The sequence below is a fragment of the Trichomycterus rosablanca genome, chromosome 24, assembly GCF_030014385.1.
Source record: "Trichomycterus rosablanca isolate fTriRos1 chromosome 24, fTriRos1.hap1, whole genome shotgun sequence".
Classification (NCBI taxonomy): domain Eukaryota; kingdom Metazoa; phylum Chordata; class Actinopteri; order Siluriformes; family Trichomycteridae; genus Trichomycterus; species Trichomycterus rosablanca.
In genome coordinates, this window is record NC_086011.1 from 17,498,746 (window position 1) to 17,513,882 (window position 15,137).

Consider the following 15,137-nt stretch of genomic DNA (forward strand, 5'->3'; position numbering starts at 1 on the left):
TCGCCTCTTTACGTGGGCGCGTCACCTCCACACTGACGAGGTAATAAGAGGAGCGGAAAAGCCTGATCAGACGAGGCAAAGACAATCTACCGACCGGTACTGAGACGATCATACTGACGAGGAGAATGTGCTTAGAATGCGCTCGTACGCTGAGATCTGGGGATCCAGGGTTCGAATCTCAGCGGTGCTTTCAACCGGCCATGTGTCTGCATGGACGTGATTGCACTCGTCAGTGCGCTCTCAGTGCAGGTCCCAAGCCCTGATACAACTAGGAAGGTTGTGGCAGGAAGGGCGTCCGGCTATACCAAGTCTGGCGACCCCTAAATATACGAGAGCAGCCGAAAGAAGACCAATAAGATGAAGATCAATGTGACCATTGATTAACTTCAATGTTGTCATGTGGACGCCCCATGAAACGCCTAAATTAACGTAACTTAAAGGGACTCACATGGTTCAGTAGCTCCTTTTCTCTTCTGGCCATCTCGTACACTCGCTCAGTGGTCGTCATCTTCCTACATCAGATTTTCAGCAGTTTTCTGGATGCGTCGTTCCTCCTGGGTTGCCAGGTCCGTATATTAGCCGGTTTTTACTTCGGATGCCCTTCCTGACGCAACCCTCCTACTTCTATCCGGGCCTGGGACCAGCACCGAGAGCGCACTGACAAGCCGATAGTGCCCACATAGACGCCTACCAGTTGATAACACAGCTGAGATTCGAACCCAGATCTGAGCAGTAGTGGCTAGCAAACTTTACCATCCAGAAACTTCCGGAACACAGAACACACGATAAGAAACAAGAACAAAATAAAGGAATGAATATTTTTAACAAATTTTATTGCATTTGTTTTTGTCCGCTGTCGTTTGAACAGAACTCGGATCTCACAACATTCTTGATTACAAAAGAACTAATAATAAAGGTTTTAGCATCATTTATATGGAATAAAAAAATAAAAATAAATGATTAGTTGGCTCGGCTGCTGGTGAAGTTTGGCACTGAAATCCATGAGATTATAAAAATACTCACAAAGCGAAACCTGGATGACGTGACGATACACACACACGATTATTCACACATCACGTTTATTAGAAACTCAAAAGGAAATCAAAAGTCCAGAAACCGAATGCAAGAGCGCCGGAGAACCGTGTCAGTACTGATACAGAATCCCTGTATAGGAAGCTTCTCGATCGTGGATGGGCGACACTGCACTCTGTGAGACTCCGCCCCCTGGCCGGTGAAAAAAAAGGGCAGACTCTGTTGGACTCCACCCTCTGGCAGGTGACATAGGAAGGGGGCGTGACGGCCTTGATACTCCTCGATCAGGTAACGACAAAAGAGAGAGGTCAGTTCCAACTGGACTGGGTAAAAGTGATCTGTACAAACTGGACTTTGAACTGGTGACAGGACACCAGTGTAAACAAAGGACGGACGGTTCTCAGTGACAGGCGGTTCTCAGTGACAGACGGTTCTGGTTCTCAGTGACAGACGGTTCTGGTTCTCAGTGACGGGTGGTTCTCTGTGACGGACAGTTCTGGTTCTCAGTGACAGACGGTTCGCAGTGACAGACGGTTCTGGTTCTCAGTGACGGGTGGTTCTCTGTGACGGACAGTTCTGGTTCTCAGTGACGGGTGGTTCTCTGTGACGGACAGTTCTGGTTCTCAGTGACAGGCGGTTCTCTATGACGGACGGTTCTGGTTCTCAGTGACGGACAGTTCTGGTTCTCAGTGACAGGCGGTTCTCAGTGACAGACGGTTCTGGTTCTCAGTGACGGACAGTTCTGGTTCTCAGTGACAGGCGGTTCTCAGTGACAGACGGTTCTGGTTCTCAGTGACGGGTGGTTCTCAGTTTAACTTCCAGGTGTAAAGTAGTTAGCCGAGGTAACAGCGCCGACGTTCAGGCGATAATGAGATTTAGAAAAATCAATACCAGTTTTTGCAAGTCATTTCACAGTCGTAACGATAAACGTCACGCGGCCCGAAGTTAGCGCGCGCGATTACACCACAATACATTTTACTTTATATGAAACGGATCGCTATCTTCTCTAAAACCGCTGGCACTGTCACGCCGGGAAATGGAATGCAAACAAGATCAGGAAAAAAAAAGCACAGGAAAGTAAAGTACGACCAAATAAGGCAATAAAGTTCTGATTTATGTGGCACAGGACGGTGGCGCTCGAAAGACGTGAGATCGGGACTGATGGAATTTGGGACGTTGAGGGTCGAGCTCGGTCCCACGTGTGTGCAAGGATCCACAGAGGTTCCTCCCCAAACTATTACAAGGGAATATTTGTTTTATTAAACAAACATGAAGGCAGGTTAGGTGTGTGTGTGTGTGTGTATATGTGTGTGTGTGTGTATATGTGTGTGTGTGTGTGTGTATGTGTGTGTGTGTGCTATTTCTTGGAGATAGCAGCCACTGCTTTCTTGGCGGCGTCATCCAGGTCGGTGGCGGCGGTGATGGGGAGGCCGCTTTCAGACAGGATCCTCTTAGCCTCCTGCACGTTGGTTCCTAAACACACACACACACACACACACACACACACACAGGTTAAAAAAGAAGCGTATTAACTGATGCACACACACATGCTCTCGTGACTAAATGGGCACAAATTCCTACAGACAGGCTTCAAAATCCTTAGGAAAGCTTGGGCTAGTTTTTCTGGGAAGCCTTTATAGAAGACACCGGAGTGTGTCTGTGGGAATTTGTGCTTCGAGTTTAACATACAAGACACACACACACACACAGATGTGGAGAACATACAAAACTCCTCGAAAACACTAAAGGTGAGAATCAAACCCAGGGGAACCTAAAACTTTTATTACCAGTAAAACACACACACACACACACGGTGAGTCTTTTTTGCCCCAGACAGGCAGCAGCATTGAAAATGAAAACGTGTCGGCCCATTGGACAGAGAAGCGACACAGTGACTCGCTCATTGGCTGAAAGTCAGAGTTGTCGTCTTATTGGCCGAAAGTCGGAGGTCTTGTTTTATGGCCGTCGGTGCGAATCGGCCCCAGCTGTTGACGGGCCCTAGTGAGCGCGCTCAGTGTGATTCTGATCAGTCTTCCACCACGGTCCTTTAACCCTCACGGGCCCCGAGCGCTTTAAAACCTGACAAACCTGCAAATGTGTTTGTGTGTGTTAAAAAGACCAAATATCCCAAAAGTGACAGAACAACCTGTGTATGTTTTGTGTATAAATACAAACCTAACACTGCTGTGTGTGTGTGTGAGTGTGTGAGTGTGTGTGTGTGCTCTCTCTCTCTCTGTAATCAATAGCAGTTACAGAAGGAATTCAGTTACTGAACCACTTAACTCCTGATATTTCAGCACCAGCTCACATAACGACTCAATCTAACACGTCCTCTCACCGGCAGCACCAACAATCAATCCCATCGTTTCATTAGTGGGAAACGGGGCCGGACGGGGCCCAGCGAGGGCCGGACTGGGGCCCGAGATCGAGTGTCTGCCGCTCCACGCCCCTGTACAGAACCTCAGAGAGACACGGAGAGGCTGTGAACGAGGAGAAACACTAAGGAAAAGTGATCAGGGCCTCGGTTCTGACACGCACACACACACACACACACACTCTCTCTCTCTCTGCTTTAGATGCACCAGACGGGGGCGCTGAATGTCTGAATGTGAACTCACTCCTACACAAACTTACACACAGCTTCAAGTCTGAGTTTCACCACTAGGTGCTGCCAGAGACCTACATTACATACACACACCTCCTCACACACGCGTTTTATTATACACACACACACACACATTCTCTCTCTCTCTCACACACACACACACATACACACACACACACACATTCTCTCTCTCTCTCTCTCTCTCTCACACACACACATACACACACCTGATACAATTTCGTGTTTTATTTTACATTTCATGGTGAAAACATTCTCTAAATGGAACAAACCTGAATGTGTGTGTGAGTGTGTGTGTTAAGTTGTGTATGTGTATTTGTGTAAGTGTGTGTTAGTTTGTGTATGAGTTAGTTTGTGTGAGAGTTAGTATGTGTACCTGAATATGTGTGTGTGTTAGTTTGTGTATGTGTGTATTTGTGCGAGTTAGTTTATGTATGTGTGTGTGTTAGTTTGTGTGTCTGTGTGTTTGTGAGTGTGAAACAAACCTGAACGTGTGTGTGTGAGTTAGTTTGTGTATGTGTGTATTTGTGCGAGTTAGTTTATGTATGTATGTGTGTGTGTGAGTTAGTTTATGTGTGTCTGTGTGTTTGAGTGTGAAACAAACCTGAACGTGTGTGTGTGAGTTAGTTTGTGTATGTGTGTATTTGTGCGAGTTAGTTTATGTGTGTGTGTGAGTTAGTTTATGTGTGTCTGTGTGTTTGAGTGTGAAACAAACCTGAACGTGTGTGTGAGAGTTAGTTTGTGTATTTGTGTGTGTGTTTGTGTGTTTTAGATTGTGTATGTTAGTTTGTGTTTGTAGGTCGTGTATGTGTGTATTTGTGTGAGTGTGTGCTAGGTTGTATGTGTGAGTTAGTGTATGTGTGTATATGTGTGTATGTCCATTAGGGTGTGTGTTTATTTGGTTGTGTGTGTGTGTGTAGTTGTGTATTTGTGTGTGTGTGTATTTTGTGCATGTTAGTTTGTATTTGTGTACTAGTGTAAGTGTGTGCTAGTGTGTGTGTGTTTGTTTGTGTGCGTATTTGTGTGTGTGTGTTAGTGTTAGTTTGTGTATGTGTAATGGTTTGTGAGTGTGTGTTAATGTATGTATGTGTGTTAGTGTATGTGTGTGTGTTAGTTTGTGTGTGTGTATTAGTTTGTATGTGTGTACTAGGGTAAGTGTGTGCTAGTGTATGTGTGTGTTTGTGTGCGTATTTGTGTGTGTGTGTTAGTTTGTGTATGTGTAATGGTTTGTGTGTGTGTGTTAATGTATGTATGTGTGTTAGTGTATGTGTGTATTTGTTAAGTGTGTGTGTTAGTTTGTATGTGTGTATTTGTGTAAGTGTGTGCTAGTGTGTGTGTGTTTGTGTGCGTATTTGTGTGTGTGTGTTAGTGTTAGTTTGTGTATGTGTAATGGTTTGTGTGTGTGTGTTAATGTATGTATGTGTGTTAGTGTATGTGTGTGTGTTAGTTTGTGTAAGTGTGTATGTGTTAGTGTGTGTGTTAGTTTGTATGTGTGTATTTGTGTAAGTGTGTGCGCTACTGTATGTGTGTTTGTTTGTGTGTGTGTGTGTGTTAGTTTGTGTATGTGTAATTGTTTGTGTGTGTGTTAATGTATGTATGTGTGTTAGTGTATGTGTGTGTGTTAGTTTGTGTAAGTGTGTATGTGTGTATTTGTGTGTGTATTTGTGTAAATGTGTTTGTGTGTATTTGTTTGGAACAAACCTGAACCTGTATGTTTTCAGTTGGTCAAAAGTATGTGGACGCCCCTCCTGATTCCTGAGTTTAGGGTTTTCAGCCACGATCGTTGTAACAGGTGCATTAAACCAGCAGCCGTGTGGAGTTCATTTTAGAGGTAAACCTGACTCAGGCGGCTACGTTCATGTCCGGACGCTAACGAAGCGGCTCACACGCGCGAGTCCAGAACGCAGACGAGCTAAATCTGCTAAACTTGATCGTCTGTGTGACGTTTCAGGTGGGAATCGATGCTCGGCTAATGTAGCTAAACGTAAACGCAGGAACCATCTTATAGCTCCCTGTCAGCCATGATCAAAGCTCCAGCTAAGACACGGGCGCGGCTATCGACCTGCCGGCAGCGCACACACACGCACACACACGCACACACAGGTTCTGTTGAAGTTCATTACATGGCCGAAGGTAATTGGTCACCTGATCACGAGATCTTTTCAGGTAGAACAACAGCCGCTCTTCTGAGGAGGCTTCTCACAAAGATGCTGAAGTGTGTCTGTGGAAATTTGCGCCCATTCAGACAAAAGACACCAAACATTAACTAGTTCACGACACTAGTCGTTTCTGAGGGACGTCAGTAATATTAGCATTAGCAAGATTCTGAGTTTATGTAACTCTGTGTATTTAAATCCATTTCTTTATTATTTTATGCTAAGTGCTACTTCAGGCGAATAAACGTACAGAAACGCCGGTTGAGACGTTTTATGCCGCGTTCTCGTCGAACCCGGGCGAGTCTGCCTCATCGTCATCACCCGCCGGGCCTTCATCGTCGGTTCGTTCCACGTACGGAAAAGAATCTATTATCCGACGCTAGTTTTTCCCCCCAGTTAGCTTGCAGCTAATGAGTTAAGGTCAGACGATGTTAAACGCCACATCCGTACATAATAATGTTTTCATCAGCACGCTCATTATACGCCGCCGAAACTTCTCACAGGCGCCGCGGCACACAGGGGAGCATCGTTAGCATGCGCGCAACATCCTAACGGCTGTCGTTAGGGACGGCGAGAGATACACACACGCACTCTGATTGGCAACCTCTCACCTGGGTATGCTAATGCTAGGTGCTAGCGTGCACGCGTGTGTGTGTGTGTGTGTGCTCGCGCTCAGCTCTCCGCCTGCTCCGGCCGGTCGTTAGGATAATTGGCGGGAAACAGCCGAGTCACGCTTAACCGCGGAGCCTCCAGATCCAGGAGCAAAACCGCTCGGAATAAACTAACGGAGGCTTTTAGTTAAAGTCAGGACACAGCTGGGCTAGAACCCTTAACCTTCTGGTTCAGATCCTTAGCCACTGATCCACGACTCCATCAGCTAACTAATACTTAATATGAACAAAAGCGACGGCTAACTTTGCCTCCTAGTTACACCGTGTGGACAAAAGTATTGGGATATTGGGAATTTTTGGATGTGATAAATCAATAATAAACAGCAGGATTTAACGGCAACCCAGGCAACGGTGGCGATCTGGTCCCACTGTGGTTTACAAGGTATAACTTAAAGCCTGAAAAAAAAAACCCTGATATAGAGGAATGTAAACGATTCCAGATGTGCAGCAAGAGTTTAGGGAAGGACCTCCAAGCTCTATAAGGACATAAAGAAACTCCAGTGGTCTGCAGGGCATAGAGCGCTGACCTCAGCCTTACTGAACAGCTTTGGGATGAACCGGAATATCAACTGAGTGGCCAGCCATATGAATGCGGTCATCTTTTGACTGAACGGGCACAAATTCCCACAGACATACTTCAAATTCTTGTGATAAGCCACACAGAGGTCAAGCTCAGGTGTCCGAATACTTTTGGTCAAAAATTAGAAGTGGTGTCCGAATACTTTGGTCCGTATACAGTAGGTGTGAGGTTCTAATCCCACTGTGTGTCAAGCTTTTGATTGCAAAGGTGAAACTGAACAGTTTATTCATTGATGTCGAAGAAAAATCAGGACACATCACACACACACACACACACACACACACACACACACACACTAACCTTCCAGTCGGACAACCAGGGGCACCTTGAGCTCCAGCTCTCTGCAGGCCTTGGTGATGCCGTTAGCGATGATGGCACAGTTCACGATCCCTCCAAAAATATTCACCAGGATGGCCTCCACCTACGACAGCAAGCGGCACATAAAATAATAAAGAAATGAATTTAAATACAGAATAAAAAGCGCCTGAACACAATCAGCGCATCTTACTCTCTCTGGTCCCACTGTGGTTTACAAGATGTGACATAAAGCCTCCACAAGGGGGCGCACACATACAAATTTATTTAATTTTTCTTTTTTCTCTGTAATCCATTTTTTTCGGTTTGAAAACCCCTGGTCTAAAGCAACGTCCAGCTTACTCAGGACACAGCCAGGTTAGAACCCTTGGCCTTCTGGATCAGATCTTTGGCCACTGATCCACGACTTGATTCGACACCGTCCTGCGCGGCGTTTTTAAAGAACCCAGCAGTGAGAGGAAGAGTCCGGGAGCTTCAGAAGGTTTCGCTGAGGAAGATGAGTGTTCACACAGAGAGACAGAAACGGAATTGAGCTTTAAACCCAGGCTGAAATAAACGTGAAATCTGAAAACGTAAGAGGCCCGAGGTTAGAGCCGCAGTCAGGTACGGGATGAGATGAATCCCTCAAGAGCTACTAAATACGTTACAGAAGTACAGTTTAGCCTGAACGAGGACGCATTTCAGCCGCTTTCTCTGTTTTTATGCATCCCAATCGAGTCATATCCAGTTACCTGATCGCATTTCGCTACCCCTACTTCAGCACTCATAATCAAGGAGAGCCGTGACTAACACACGTGCGCAGTAGATCTGTATCGTGCACGGAAGATCACGCACTGATCTCTATTATCCCTCGTCTCTGTGAAGGTCCCATCCATCAGCCAGCAGAGGGCAGCAATAACAGCAGCAGTTACGAGGAATCCCCTCATTTATATTAAAAATTTAAATTGTAAACATATTGTATACATTATTAAAAAAACAACTATGTTGTAAAAACTATCCTGATCTTCCACATCATACCAATAATAATAATAATAATAATAAAAAAATAAAAAATAATAATAGTAATAATTATTATAATAATAATAGCAATAAAAATAATAGTAGTAATAGTAATAATAATAATGATAGTAACACAGTAATAATAATAATAATAATAGTAATAGTAATAATAATAACAACAATAAAAATAATAATAATGGTAGTAATACAGTAATAATAATAATAATAGTAATAATAATAATAATAATGATAGTAATACAGTAATAATAATAATAGTAATAATAATAATAGTAATAATAATAACGACAGTAATACAGTAATAATAATAGTAATAATAATAGTATTAATAATAATAATAATAGTAATACAGTAATAATAATAATAATAATAATAGTAATAATAATAATAGTAATATAATAACGACAGTAATACAGTAATAATAATAGTAATAAAATAATAGTAATATAATAATAATAATAATTAAAATAATAATAATAAAATAATCAAAATGATTGTAATAATAATAGTAATAATAGAAATAATAATAGTAATAATAATGGTAAAAATAATAATAATACTAAAAATAATAATAATAATAGTAATATAATAACAATATTAATAATAATAATAATAGTCATAATAATAATAACATTAATAATACAATTTTATTTTATATTCAAATAAGATACTGTACAAAAACTATTTATTCCATTTCTTTCTTTAATGTATATAAACTATATGGCCAAAAGTATTAGGACACCTGACCATGAACTTGTTGGACGTCCTATTTCAAAAGCAAACGCTATAACAACAACCTCTCTTCTAAATATGTCTGTCGGAATTTGTGTCCATTCAGCTTAAAGATGGCACTGATGTAGGTCAAGAAAGCGTCAGTTGATGTTCCGGTTCATTCCAGAGCTGTTCAGTAGAGCTGAGGTCAGGAATCTGTGCAGGACACTGAAGCTTCTTTAAATTAAATCAAGCTTAGTGCTTGAAGAGGAAAGGTCCTTCCCTAAAGCATATAATTACCTTTATATAATTGATTTATTACACCTGATGGCTAAAACACACAAATTCAGTAATCAGACGGGGCGTCCCGATACTTCTGATCGGTCACTTAAACTGTGCAGTTCTGCTCAGCTGGCAGCAGGGGGCACTGCACACCCAGGAGTCCCGTCCTGGCACCAGCGCGCCATTTTTCATGCTGAAAGCGCCATATTTCTCTCATTCAAGCGTTTCCTTTAGACATCAATGTATATTAATGGCACACAATGTGATTTATGTGTCGTCCTGTCGGAGTCCACACACTTCATAAAAACACCGGCTCTGCTGCGCTCCGGCTCTCGGCTCCACCGGTTTAATCCACGTTTCACCAGCAGAGGCACACCGATCACAATTCTTCACATTTTGATGTAAACAAAAGTATCGGGACGATCCTTTAATTTCTGAATCCGTGTGTTCCGGATCCAGCAGTCGCTAACTGGTGTAATAAATCTTCAAATAAAGGAAATTACATGCTTTCAACTTTGGAGAAATCATTTAGGGAAGGTCCTTTCCCGTTCTCTATAAAGTTTAGCTTAAAGCTCTGACCTCAGCCCCACTCAACATCTTTAGAATGAACTGGAACATCAATTGGGCCATGCAAATGCTCCTTTGCTTTTGACTGATTGGGCACAAATTCCTGCAGACATGCTTCAAATTTTGGAGAGAAGCCTTCTCAAAAGAGCAGCGGTTGTTACATAGAGCTCAGTCTGTTTTTGAAACGTGACATCCAGCAAGCTCACGGTCAGGCGTCCGAATACTTTTGGACATACAGTGTGTGTCAAGGTGGTATGATTTCAACAGCTGTTCTTTGTGAGAATGTGATATCAGTCTACTGTCTACAGTCAAGCGAGCTTTACAACACCAATGGTCTTACAGGCTACATGCAATGACCTCTGCTGGCTGATCGATGGACCATAATGACCGCATGAAGTCGTCTCGTGCAGGTAAAAAGAAGCCGTCGGCTATTCCACACGTGTCGGAGTCACGGCTCTCCTCGGTCAGAAGCAGAGAGGAAGTGAAATGCAATCAGGTAATTGGATATGACTAGATTGGGAGGAAAGTTGGCGGGAAATGTAATAAATAAATAAATAAATAATCATCACAATCCAGCGATGTCTATTACAAATGTCTGTAAACTTTTATCTGTTACTGTCTCTTTAAGAGCATCCAGGAAAAAAGAGCGGGAAATCACCTGACAGGAAGAAGCGCTACCACTAGCATAAGCGAAATTATAATTTTTTTGGTATAAATACATATATCTACCATAACATCATATACAGAAAATGAGCAGATACATAAATCATTACAATCCCTCCAGTTTCATGACATTTGACCACTTTTATCTGTTACTGTCTCTTTAAGAGCAGCCAGGGAAAAAAGAGCGGGAAATCACCTCACAGTCCTGACAGGAAGAAGCGCTACTGCTAGCATTAGCGTAATTTTAATTTTTTAGGTATAAAATCATATATCTACCATAACATCATATACAGAAAATGAGCAGATACATAAATCATCACAATCCCACCAGTTACTTGACATTTGACCACTTTAAGAGCATCCGCGTAAAAAGACAGAAAGAAGCGCTACTGCTAGCATTAGCGGTGCACTTCTGAACTGTAGTGGCCATAAGGGCAAACGTCTCGCTCGCACTCGATTTAGACGTCAAATCGATTGTGTTCGGTTCCCCTCCTCTTAAAGAGCGAACACGCCGACGGTCGGATCGATCGTCAAACGATACCGCGATGCAAAACATTTAATTAAGACGATTAATGGACCTGATCGATCCGGTAGGGTGTTAACACCCTCTTAATAAACCCCAGGAGTCTCGCGGGCACTTGTAATAAATCCCTTTTTTTTTCCTTTGCTCGAGCGATAAGACTTTTAACGACTAATAAACACGGCACAGAGATCCACCGGTGCCACGGATTCCTCCCCTCGAGTCGAGCAGGCGTCTCAGATCCGGTATAATAAGGTCAGACTGCCGGCGGCAGAACGGCCTGTCAAGGTGCTTTCCTTCAAACTCAGGCGGAACAGCTGGAACAAGCTTCAGAGCTCAGAAAAACATCCGGCTGCCCGGATTATTATTACTCCCCCTGCCACGTCTGCTATATTAAACACAGCCAGCAGAACCCATTTCATCAGACGTCATTCGCAATCGCAACTCAACACGCGCCATGATTTTAACACTGAAAAAAAAAAAAAAAATTTCTCTAATATGACAGAAAACGAAGTGCAACTGATTTTCCAGCGGTGGGTAAATGCGGGCGCATCGGAAAACCCAAACTGTCATTCAAGTACCGCTTGAACCCAAGAACCAATAAACAAAATACAGATCTGGCACTGGTTTAAAGCTTTTAAACACTGGTGATGCTGTTCACTGTCAAGCAAGATTGACTTCATTATGGATTTACAGGCTGCAATTCATAATCCAAGATGCTGTGTGTATATTTCTCATGTGACGTTTGTTATTTTTACATGCTGGTGTTTAGCAGAAGCTTTTTTTTTTTTTTTTACTATAAAGCGACTTACAATTGTAACTGAACAGTGGTAGCCTAGGAATCTAGGAATCTGGAACTGTGGTAGCTTAGGACTCTAGGAATCTCGGAATATGAAAAAGTTGTAGCATATGACTCGGGGACAAAGGTGTCCTAGAACTCTAGGAATCTGGGACAGAGGTAGCATAAGACTCTAGAAATCTGGAACAGTTGTAGCCTAGGAGTCTAGGAATCTGGAACTGTGGTAGCCTAGGAGTCTAGGAATCTGGAACTGTGGTAGCCTAAGACTTTAGAAACCTGAGGGAGTGGTATCCTAGGACTTTAGGAAAATGGGACAGTAGTAGTCCAGGATTCTAAGAATCTGGGACATCACTATCATCATCACTGGGACAGTGGTAGCCTAGGACTCTGAAATCTGAAACAGTTGTAGCCTAAGACTCTAGAAATCTGAAAAAATTGTAGCATATGATTTGGGGACAGAGGTATCCTAGAACTCTAGGAATCTGGGACAGAGGTAGCATAAGACTCTAGGAATCTGGAACAGTGGTAGTGTAGGAGTCTAGGAATCTGGAACAGTTGTAGCCTAGGACTCTAGAAATCTAGGAATCTGGAACTGTGGTAGCCTAGGAGTGTAGGAATCTGGGACAGTGGTAATGTACGAGTCTAGGAATCTGGGGCATCGCTATCATTATTCCTTGGGACAGAGGTAGCGTACGACTCTATGAGTCTGGGTCAATGGTATCCTAGGACTCTAGAAATATGAGGCAGTGGTATCCTAGGTCTGTAGGATTCTGGGACAGTGGTAGCCTAGGATTCTAGAAATCTGGAACAGTTGTAGCCCAGGACTCTAGGAATATGTGAGAGTGGTATCCTAGGACACTAGGAATATGAGACAGTGGTAGTGGACTATACATTATATACAATCCAAGGTATTAAAGTTTAATTAAGGGTTAATGGATGTGCTCAGGGGTCCAACAGTGTCCTGACTAGTGTTAGGGCTTGACCACTGACCTTCAAATCACCATTCTAGTACCATAACTACGTTCTTATAAGTTTTAAGTTCCAAATGTTAAATCAAGTGTATGTAAACTTTTGACCTCATATGAACTAATTTTGCCTGTGCCAGGTGCACCCACACGGGTCGGGTAGGGGCGCACGCTGGCACACGCGTCCTGCGACATGTGTTAAGCCGGCGGGCACATCTTCACATGGATGAGCGGCAGATTCCTACAGATGTGCCCCACCTGGCCGTTCGAGTCTGTCAGCCTCCTGTGCCACCCGGGCATCGCTTTAATAGGACCGTTAATACAATAGACGTGACTTTAAACTGCCCCGGCAGGCTTTGTCAGATCCGGTTCGCCGCTGTCGGTCAGACATTTCTGATCCGACGCCGTCTGCGATGCCTATAATACCCCTGGCACCGCGATCCGGGTGAAACCGGATTACAGAAAATCACCCGATCCTCGCCTGGAGCGGCGAGAAAAGGAGAGAACACCGGTCCGTATCAAACCGAATAAATAAAACGACAGCGCTCGCACGGCGCTATCATTATCACACGCGAACACAAACTCACGCCCACGCAGGGCGCTCCTGACTGGCGCCGATCACGCCGCGGAAAGGCGCCTGTCTTTTGTTAGACGCTAACAGACGCCGGGTCGGCTCCCGCCTGCGCTCTTTGTTCGGCTTATCTGCGGGACGCAGCTGCTCCCGTCCGCACCCGAATTTAAGCACCTTCGCTAACCTTCGGGCTAACGTTAGCGCCGTTTAGCGGTTCAAAATCTCCATCGAATATTAATAAATAAAACACGTCTTTGATAGCATTCACATGAACATTGTGGTTGATAATATTCATTCATTTATTTATTCATTGTGTTACCACCGCTTTGTCCTGATCAGGGTTGCAGTGGGTACAGCTCTCTGGGCGAAATTCAGGAAACACCCTGGACAGGTCGCCAGTCCATCACAGAACACACACACGTAAGCTGGCCTGACTGCACGTCTTTGGGACTGTTTTGGACAGTGGGAGGAAACCGGAGCACCCAGAGGAAACCTACACGAACTCTACAGCTGGGAATCGAACTCATGACCTTCCTGATGTAAAGCAATTGATAATATGTAGAGAAAAAAAATCACATCCAGCCTCAATAATATTAAACATCACCGAAACGACGAGAAGCTTCCTGAAGGCGACGTGCCAAAATCAAGAGGCGTCTTACCACGCCCGCGATGGCCGCCAGAGTGAAAAAATACAAACCAATACAAACAAAATACACAAACACATTTAAACTGTCAGCGCAGCGGCGAAATCTGACTGGCAGGCTTAAACCAACGTAAAAAAACATGCCAGGCTCTGATATACGATTCGAGTCCCTCTCTGACAGCGCCACTGATACCGACACAAACGTCCCCACTCCCGTCTGAAGCCCCGTCCCTTCTCTTTCGGTTTCTTTTCTACCGGTGCCATCTTATCAAATTCGCTCCTGTTAATCCGTGCCATTGGCTGGGCTGCTTGTGCCACGGGACGCTGAATAGAAAGAAAACAGAAAGAGGCGAAGAAAGAAAGGGAGGAGAGAGAGAAAAAGCAGTTCGTCTCGGACTGTTATTGGGGGCCGAGATTGGCCCCGGCGAAAGGGGGATAAGAGGGGGAAATAATTATCCAGTCCGCTGGAGCGTGACGGCTCCTCCTCTCGCCGCGTCGAGAAATCGGCCGGCGGAGAACCAAGAGAATCGTGTCACCGCCGCCCAGCGCCACATCCCCGAGCGTGCTTGCTTCCGAATACGCCGTCCAAAAAGAACAAAACGGAATTATTGGTACCCGTAAGGCGCGTGAATAGGGCGTGTTTGAACCATAGAGCACCAAAATAACAGACCTGCCATGAGCTGCCCACAGTCAAGCAAGCTTCACATCGCCATCATACCGAAGAACCCTCGGCTCCTTCCTACCAACCACTCCTAGGACACTTGCCAAATTTCATAGTACGGCACCCCACAGTATGAGACCCTATCCCTATCCAGAACTAGCTGAAGCGTTCCTAATGCGCTAGTGTCTGTTACTGTCCAATCTGTAGAAGTATTTGAGGAGTGCGATACGTGGCGTCCCATGAACCTCGCCGTTTAGGGGACACACACCAGTGCACCCATGAACAGGATAAATAGGAGGTTTTAAACACGGCACTTGTAGGGCCTCGCTCGAGGGTCCAAGAGTAAAACCGGCGACCTTCT

General features: G+C 44.2%; 1 protein-coding gene across 1 annotated transcript in view; it reads right to left on the reverse strand.

Moving 5' to 3' along the window:
* Positions 1–816: 816 nt before the first annotated feature.
* The window catches only part of suclg2 (succinate-CoA ligase GDP-forming subunit beta), a 68,273-nt gene continuing 53,952 nt past the window's right edge, over positions 817–15,137 (reverse strand). Inside the window, exons 10-11 of the mRNA XM_062986409.1 lie at positions 7,363–7,483; positions 817–2,505 (exon numbers count right to left, since the gene is read on the reverse strand). Coding sequence (XP_062842479.1) covers positions 2,390–2,505; positions 7,363–7,483 — 237 coding nt within the window. The 3' untranslated portion in view covers positions 817–2,389. The remainder of the gene's footprint in view (positions 2,506–7,362; positions 7,484–15,137) is intronic.